This window comes from Leuresthes tenuis, unplaced genomic scaffold (genome assembly GCF_036924035.1).
Source record: "Leuresthes tenuis unplaced genomic scaffold, fLeuTen1.0.hap1 SCAF_2, whole genome shotgun sequence".
In the NCBI taxonomy this organism is placed as follows: domain Eukaryota; kingdom Metazoa; phylum Chordata; class Actinopteri; order Atheriniformes; family Atherinopsidae; genus Leuresthes; species Leuresthes tenuis.
Window position 1 is genome coordinate 23507250 of NW_027325356.1, and position 9450 is coordinate 23516699.

At 38.4% G+C, this 9450-nt stretch overlaps 2 protein-coding genes across 2 annotated transcripts; both read left to right on the forward strand.

Moving 5' to 3' along the window:
- The first annotated feature begins 139 nt into the window (after positions 1-139).
- On the forward strand, positions 140-1725 carry LOC140302436 (chemokine-like factor). Its single transcript, XM_072381261.1, has 4 exons — positions 140-415; positions 769-924; positions 1060-1155; positions 1568-1725. Exons 1-4 carry the CDS (start codon positions 326-328, stop codon positions 1676-1678), a joined length of 453 nt encoding a protein of 150 aa, XP_072237362.1. The 5' UTR covers positions 140-325; the 3' UTR covers positions 1679-1725.
- A 1160-nt stretch (positions 1726-2885) lies between these two features.
- cmtm3 (CKLF-like MARVEL transmembrane domain containing 3) lies at positions 2886-9172 on the forward strand. The gene is made up of 5 exons (XM_072380744.1): positions 2886-3209; positions 5532-5687; positions 5795-5890; positions 6043-6160; positions 7733-9172. Exons 1-5 carry the CDS (start codon positions 3093-3095, stop codon positions 7759-7761), a joined length of 516 nt encoding a protein of 171 aa, XP_072236845.1. The 5' UTR covers positions 2886-3092; the 3' UTR covers positions 7762-9172.
- The last annotated feature ends 278 nt before the right edge of the window (positions 9173-9450 follow it).

The window sequence follows — 9450 nt, forward strand, 5'->3', positions numbered from 1 at the left end:
TCACTTACAACTTGTCTTGTCCCTGTAGCTCATTATGCCTACTTTTGTTTCTTTTGAACTTACGTTATTTGTTGTTGTTGTTTTTTTTTTATACAGGTTAAAAAAAAAAAAAAAGTATTTCAATACATGCCCCCAACCAGCCAGGAAAGGGCAGGAGTAGCTGTGTGCCTCTCTTTAGGTCAAAGTGTCAAGCAGCTGCTGGCATAAACGTATACTGCACATTTTGGCATGTAGTCATTTCCTTTACAGCTAAAAGAAAAAAGGAAATAGCATGTTTCAGGAAATAAACTGAGTCAACTGACTTTTGTAAATGAAATAATGCACCATGTCAGAGAACGAGAACAAAACTGCAACCATGGAAGTGGACAAGGCGTTTCTCAAATCCAAGAGGGGCATTGTGAAAGTAGCAGAGATGGTGAGATATGTCTGCTTATCGTCCTAACTGAACATTTGACATTTTGCTGCAGATCCTAAACCGCTAAGAAGAGTGTGTACTAGAAAGAGGAAGAGAAACAGTATGTGAGGCAACAAGGTGGCATCGCATGTGTATCTACTTTAGTGTTATAAGTACTTTGGAGATGGCAGTGACCAACAGCAACAACATCATTTTAGAAGCTTAAGCAACAGTTCAGTACACCAAAAGAACATAAGATCAGTTGTGCCAGATGTGGAATGAAGACAGAAATCCAAGTGAATCACTACACCTGATGAGCGGCCTCTGCTGGATGTTCAGCAAAAACCTTTTTTACTCCTGTGCTTCTGTTTTAGGTGGCCCTGTTTGTCGCATTTGTGTGTTTCGCCGTAGGATCTTCACCAAAGTACATTGCAGCCACCGTGTTGGAGTTTCTGATCATTTCACTTCTGCTGTTGTTATACTTCTTGAAACTCAACAAGAGGCTGACTTTCTTCTTTTGGCCTCTCGTTGTGAGTGATGCTTCACAGCGCAGTATTGTCTTGCACGTTGTCTGAATTTGGTTGAATAAAGAGACTCATGCTGCATTTTAAGTTGTTTTTCTGAGATGTTGCTTTCACTAATTCATTCATTCATTTTGTCTTTAGGATGTTTCCAATTCAGTTTTTGCAGCAGTTTATCTCACTGTCTTGAGCCTGATCGCTTTGACGTCTTACACTGCCACAGCCATGCTTGTTGGAGGGGTGAGAGGTCCTTTTATAAATTTTGATTTGTCATCTCTGTTGTGTGGGCCAGTGATGATGTGTGGATTTATGTTCCCCACCTTTACACCACAAAATCAAATACCATAGATCACATTTATTTCTTTATAACTTATGTAGCCCAGCAATTTAAATTGCTCTTGAAGAATTCGCCTTTGTAACACAACCACACACAGACCTGTTTTCTCCGAACATTACACTGACTTCTTCATCCACTCATTCATTTCCTGGAGACTTACCCTAAACCTAACCTGCACTCTAAAATGTATTTACTTTAATAAGAACTCTATTCTTCTCCATGTGACAGTCTAAAAAGATTTAAACTGCATCCACATTAGGGCTGTGTTGGCTGTAATTAAATGCATTTACTCTGACATCTGCTCTGTTTTTTCAGATCGTGTGTTTCATGTCAGCTGGGCTGATGTGTGTGGACAGCTTCACACTCTTCAGGAACATTACATTCAACAAACCAAGAAATGAAAACTCGAATCAAGTCAACGAGTAAATAAAGGAAATTAAGTCATTAAAACAGCCTATGAACTGACCGGTGAATATGTGTCTGTTATTTTGGGGGCAGTTCTGCATGCTTTCAAAACATTTTGGCTTTTTCAAAGCTTATTCTCTTGTCTGCATATTTAAGATTGAACTTAATGCTGCCACATCTTGATGTAATACTGTGAAAAAGTCTGGAGCCACCCCTAATTTCTTCATCCATTGCCAAGAAAACTGGAAATATGTGCAATTTATTTACACATGTAAAAACATAAATGTAAATATAATATATAAGGCAAAATTGAGTTTTTACTACTCCAACAAACTTGAAAGTCAGTATTTGGTATGAACGCTTTTGTTCTTCAACAGTATTATCAGACTAGCTTTCTTTAAGGAGTCTTCAGGAATAGTTCTCCAGGCTTCTCAAAGGACATCCCAAAGCTCTTCTTTGGATGTCGGCTGCCTTTTGTTCCGTTCTCTGTCAAGATGACCCCACACTGCTTCAATAATAATGAGGTCTACTCTCTGGAGAGGATTCATCCCTCCATAAGACCTGCTGCCACTGATTTTCAGTCTAGTTCTAGTGTCATATGGCATACCTCGGCCTTTTCTCCCCGTTTCCCTTCCTTTAGAAAGACTTCTTACCAGCCTCCCTTCCTCAGAGACCATTTCTGATGAGGCTTCAGTGTCTTTGCTGAATTCTTTTCTTATTTCTTGAGGACATAACTTCCTGTGGTTCATCTGCTGTGGATTTAATTTTAGGTCTCTTCTCGTCCCGTATCCTCAGTTTTTGCAAGGACACACTGAACTCCATGCTGAGATGTGCCATGTTTCCTGCAAATAGCTCTTTGAGAATCACCTTTGAAAAGGATTTCTGTCAAACTGTGTTACCTCTGATATTTCTTTTGTGGACGCAACAAAATATTGTGAACAAATAGGCTGCTAGAAACACAGTGGTCAGGAAAAAAAAGGTCCAGACTAAAAATAAAAGTCAAAAATAAAAGTAAAAAAAAAAAAAGCAGTCAATATCCAAAGTAAAATTTGAAAGACGCGGTATTGTTGAGTATTGTTTATCATAATCATTCACTTTTCACTTTTCTTAAAATTGCCACAGGCTAGATGTTACTGAGAAACACCAATCACGATTTGCTTTATCTTTTGACTTCGTGAGCCGGATATTTCCTCTGAGTAGTGTTGTATGCAGCTGGGGGCATCACATTTCACATCTGGAGAAAGCAGATGTTGCGCCTTTTTGAGCTGCGTTTTCGCGCTGTCATCGTTTCCGTTTCCACCTCCGAGAAGCCTCACGCCTCCACATAGCTCCACATAATTTTTTATTTTGTTGTTGTTGGTTTGCTTTGCTTTCGACTGGAATCCGCTACGTTACGTGTACTATCGAGAGTTTGAGGAGAGTGAATCTTTCAACAATGGGGGACATCGAAGCTCCCAACTCGAACGGGCCGCGCCAGACTGTCCTGCTCTCTGTTCTGCCGAGCAAAGAGTTCGCCACATCCAGGAAAGGAATGCTGCTTATTGCTGAAGTGGTAAGAAATGACCAGAGCGGTCATGCCAGCAAAAGTGCAAGATGCAGTTGTTTCAGCTAATGCGCGCAATGCCAAAAATTCCCTGCGTTTTTGGAACTTCTATTCGCAGCCTTGTTACTGTGTTGCCGTAGGCTCTTGTTGCTCTGGTGCAGATGAAAACGTTTCTAGTGTTTTTAAATGGTCGGTTTCCTTTTGATTCCGAAGGGTGGGCAGATTCATTCCAACTTTGGGATAAAGTTCAGAAACTTAAACAGTCTCTAATCAGGCGAAATAACGGACTGCTCATGCTGTCATATGAAAGTACAAACAATTCACACCGCTAATGTTGAAGTTTACAACAGTTTTTATTGATAATTTAGGTCAATTTCAACATACCAGGAACTGATAGAGAGTGTTGGGTGGGGTTGAGGGGGTGATCTTTAGCATTAATGTAGGAAGAGTTTCTCGCAAAGACTATTACACTTGTGACATGTGACATTCAGGTCATGTCGGACTGTTAGAGGGCAGTCAGTAAGATCAGTCACTCTTGCTTTAACATTTAGCCTGGAGCACATCCTCTGCCTACAGAGAATGAATAAAGAGCCCCCTGCAGTCACACAAACACACACACACACACACACAATAAAGCCTCTTTAGTGCAGCTTCACAGTGTGACTATGATCTTAATCCCGTGGCTAAAGTCCCTGTGTATGAGATCTTAAAAAAGACACATTTTTTGAGTGTGCCCTGCTACATAGGGGAGACCAGTGGTGATTGTAATATTTGTAACCCTGTCTCCTACAACTTGAAGCAAGCCAGAGAGAAGATAGTCACTCCTGAGCAACATGGCCCAATGTAAGCACTACTGCAAGCGCCTGCTGACATACTCCTACTTTTCTCTTAGAAAATTAACATTTTAACTCACCATCAGTTTGTCTATATGGTGGATCAGAACGGACTCAATGTGAATAAGCACATATGTTCCATGATATCTTCAAAAATGCACTGTAGTGGTGTCTAATAAAGGTTCTTAGTAATTTTAGTCAACAGGGTTTTTATGTTTTGGTAAGGTTTCTGACATATGTTGTTGTTGTTTTTTTTAAAAATGTTTTATAATTTAAAAGTGTTTTATCATTCACTACAGATATTTAGCTATGTAGTTTTTTACTACACCGCAGGTTTTGGTGGAAGAGGATGAAAGGTGACTGTTGGTGATCACATAATTTTTTTTTTTTTTATTGCTTTATGCACTACAAACAATAATGAAACGGTAAGTTAATTGTATTTGGGGGCCTTTTCATGTTAGTTCAAACAATTCATGTGTAATATTGAGGCATGTACTCTGTGTGAGTGGGACCTCCTTGTGGTTTGCAGAGAAGCTACTCTCACCGGAACGAATCGTCACAGTTGTTATATCTTTGTTATAAGTGAGAGCTTACAGGCAGTGTTAAGCTCTCACACTTCATAGTTTCTGAAATGGCTGATTTACTGAGGCCAAAGAGAAAACAGATCACAGATCTGCCATTCTTAGGAGCATTAGTCAGACTCAGATCCTGCTGAGAAAGCTTTTTAATGCACACAGAGTCAGACCACCATGTATTTGTCACGATTCTGTCAGCAACAGTTAACAGTTCAGTTACTGAAGAGAACATTGAGTGGTAAATGTGTAAATATGTCATGTAAACTAAAGCACTCTGTACTGTCAGATTTAGTTCATCGGGATAGTTAAAACACGTCAGCAGCAAGAAAATGTACAGATTCTTCCATCTCACCCAGCGCTGCCTCATTCAGCAGTAGAGCAGCTATGGCAGTTTGGGTTCATTCAAAGGGAGTTTGTTGCCTCAGGCCAGCGCAGGATAAGTGACTGAGACAGAGACAAGATGGCCGGGGTTGTTTGAGATTTAAGTGTCTGGAATTGCTTTTCTTTGCTCTAAAATGGTGAGTACACCTCCTCTAAAGCACAGCTTTAAAGAAAACCCAGGCTAAGTCTATTGGCATAGAGAATAGCTTCATTTGAAGCATCCGCTCTTATTATTAAAGCGTTGCGTTGCTGTGTCTATGTGTGAGAGGATTCAGTGAATCTGCGTGAATAAACATTGACTTCAACAGCTGTGTCTTTCTACAGGAAGTAGGCCTGAAGCCTTGCAGTTTTGAGGCAGTGAGGCATTATCTCGGGGGAAGTAGATCAAGACGATAGAATCTTATTTTGCCATTTGAGTTAGAAATGTAAATTTACCTGTGAATTCAAGAAGCTAACTTTGAAACAGATAACATAAACTTCTTAAACTTTTCCAGACCATCAGTCCACTTATTTCTCCTTTTTATCTTGAACTGTCTTTGCAGGTTCTTTCCTTTATATCATTTGTGTGTTTCGCGGCATCTACAGCAGCGTCCTTTGTGACAGTCCCCCTGCTGGAGTTTCTAGCTGCTGTCTTCTTGTTGTTTGCTTACTCCACCAAATTCAACGAGAGGTTCAAAGGCTTCTGCTGGCCTCTCATGGTGAGATTTTTTTCTTTTTTATTTCTAATTAAATTTACTACAGCTTGCAGTTGTAAATGATAACAAAAAAGCCCATTATGCCTCTGATCATGTGTATTCTTTCAAAGGACTTCATGAGATGTGTGACTGCCTCCATTATCTATTTCATCATCTCCATAATGGCAGTGTCCAAATACGTGGACGGTTCCTCAAAGGCTGCTGGGGTAAGGTTAATATTCAAATAGTCACATCATAGTCAACACCAGCATAAGTTTATGTGTGGCTAAATACACTTGGCTCACAATTCAACAACCTCGTCAATTATTTCTGCAGTAGTTGTTCTCTGTATTCACATCAAATATTGTTCTTTTCACAGGTATTTGGGTTTATTGCCACCATTGTTTTTGCCTTAGATTTTTATTTCATTTTCAATGAGCTGGCTGGTTTCCTAAAGCAAGGAGGGGAGTCTAATGAGGAACCATCAGGCCAGAGAGGTAACAACACAATAAAACAATACCATACAGCAATGTGAAACCAGAAGATATTAGTTATTTACTGTAAGATAAACCAACATTACATGCTGAAATGGATAAGTCTGTTTGTGTGTAGGCACGCAGCATGAAATATACATACGTAATTTGCAATGTTAATATTATTTAGTATATGGCTCTTTGTGATAGTAAGTAGGCATGTTTTTGATGTAGCTCAGTTCGTTTGGAACAATATGTTAAAATACACATTTAAGGAAATCATGCAACATTTGTCCGCTTCAGTTACCTGCAGGTGAAACATCTGGCACTCTTCTCACAAGATTTATTAATTTCCATCCTGCCCACAGAGCTAAAGTTACAGAACACACACACACACACACAACTTTATGCATGATAAGATTAGCATCTTTTATGGAAAGATTTTATTAGTTATAACTGCAGCTCTAAATTGTCTTTAGAGGGCTTAGAGTGTTTTAAATGGCACGTTCAGGTTTTTGAGTGTAATAGATGACAAACTCTTAACTAGATAGCTAATTCCAGTTTGATGTGTTTTAGATTGGACAATAACGAAGGGAATAATGCTTTTGGTTATACTGGTGGATGAATCTGCCCTTTAAAACTGTAAAAAACAGTATATATTTAACGTGATTGGGCAAAATCTTCATAAAAACCTCTCACTAGATTATAATTCAGGCAGTTTGAGAGGAAGCTACACTCCTGTGCCTCAGCTTTGCTTTGTTTTTTCAGGCTTTTGAAAATCTATTCAGTGACGGAAAACGCTGGCCTATCACATGACACGAGTATTCATGTTGGCTGTTTCACAAACGCAGATGGTGATAAGCTTGATTTAGTGGTGGGAAATTTCTATGGAAACTCTGTTGTTCGGCTAAAAGAAGAAGGAAGGACTTAATAAACAGTGAACCTATTGATATATACAACAAAATACTTATTCTTATCAATCTGGACATTCATTTAGTAACTTCTACATTTTGAGCTTACTGTTTACCAGACTAGAATGCTGCTGATCTCATTGCGCTAAAGTATCTAAACGTGTTGTACTTGTTGGTTTGGTTGGTTAGTTCACAACTTTGAAATTACATTTCAAATAAAATCTCTCCCTTAAGTTTGTCAGAATTGACTGAGAAGCAGTAAGAAGCTACTTGACAAAGGGTAATGTTAATAGAAGACATATTAGGCATATATAGCAGCTGATCTCCCACACTGAAGTCTGTGCTGTTTCATTTTCTGTTTAATAATGTTTTGTGACTTCTCCAGATACCTGCCTCCCCCATCTTTCAAAAGCAACACCTAATGCATCTAAAACATGATCTTCTGTAATTTCACAGCAACAAAACCTGTTTGTTTACCTCCAGATAGATTTATTTGCTGTCTTCTCTGTTTAAAAGATTTGAAAGATGCTCACATGCACCACGTTTTGTCCATTTGTTGCCGTCTTGCAAAAAAATTAACCTCATTAGACGTGGTGAAACTTCACTGTGTTGCGTAGCGGACCCACCAACAGCAGACAGAGAAATAACGCTTTTTCTGTACGTTTTTTCCACTTTTGTTTTCTAGATGATTTTTCAGACTCAGACTCGGACTGAAACCACAGGGATCCTCACCGGCAGATATTTGTCCTCTAAACCTTTGTGGCAAAAGTGACCACTGCAAAAACCAGCCAGTGTTTCAGTTTTCCACACAAACATTGATGCATTAATAAAGTGTGTGGCAGAAATCACAACTAAGTCATATCAGTTACTGGTCAGTTACATGCTTTTATTTGTAGTGTAAAAAAAAAATTAAAAAAAGAGGACATTTTCTGACATGAATTCTTGTCGAAACTTTAAATTGATGTTGGTCTAATGTTTCAGATCTTAACCTTTACTAAGATAATACTAACCGCGACTTGTCATTTCGAAACTCGCACCCAGTGCTTCATCCGCATCCAAGTCGATAGGAGCATGAATGTTTTTCCCCAAATCATCTGACACTTTTGCAAAACTGTGAAACCGTCTTGTCTCAGTTCTTAGAAACTGTTTGTGTGATAATGTCTAAAGCTGAAATAGAGACTAATATTAATTTGTGGGGTTTATTACAACTGTGTTTTAAGACAAGTCGAACTAGAACACTAAATTAATGGCCTGATTGATTTAATGTTAACTAATATACTAATAATTAAGTTGTACAAAAAGAAAAGGCCCCCAATTTTTTTATTTCTTTATATGGAAGATCTAAATAGAACATAAAAAAAGAGGAGGACCTTCAATTACAGCATTTGTATTAAAAACCATGCGTGCAGCATACTGAAGAGCAGATTGGTTGGCTGGTTACAACCTCTGTCAAACGTGATTTCTAAAAAGAATGATTTGAGGATAATTCGTGATTATCTTCTTTTAGATTTGACCTTGGAGCTAACATGCTGCACTCTTCTTCAGGGTTGTGTGACATTGTTACATTTTCACAGACACATTATGTCTGGGTGTTGTCATGAATTTAAGCAGAATAAATTATGCTACGCTGTCAAACTCATTCAATTAAACCAAAGCTTGAGAGACCATCTGTCCTTATGTTTCGGTTTGCTGTTTGTACGTCCGCTTCAACAGTGCGCTGAAGCTACTTAATTCAGTGTTCCTATGGGGAAAATCTAAATATAAACCATGTGAATAATTGTGTTTTTGTGAGAAGTCTTGTTTCTGGTAAACACATGCGTTTAAAAAAAGTCTATCTGTTTATTCACAGCCACTTTTAGATGCACTAGAGCGCCTCTGTGACTGTTGAAGTAATACACACTGCACGACATGATTGTCAAAGCGGCACTGAAAATTGGAATAAAATACCATCAACGCCAATATAGATCTTTTTTTTGGTGTTCTCTGTAACTGGTGTATTATTAGTTGGAAACATTTGGAAAAGTTTGGATTATCTGTTACTTCGCCTGTGTTGACTTTTCATAAGCAACAAAAGTCCATTCCTGTAGACTTTTTGCTGATTTGTTAAGAAACTTTATTTGATCTGAGAAATAAAGTTTGTCACATGACATGGTTTGCAACGAAATTCAGCCAGACTTCTTTGCCGTGAACAATCCTGTGCCATTCTATGTCATTTTCTTCTGAACTGTTGTGTGTGTGAAATGTTGTCTGTTTTTTTTTTAACTGTCTTGACCTGTTGTGCAAAAATGTTTGAATAAAATTGTATTTCCAATATAGTAGCTTTATTCAAATGATCACTAAAAACTGACGGGAAGATGATTTGAATATTTTAGAAACAAAAATACAACCAACCAACCAAGACGG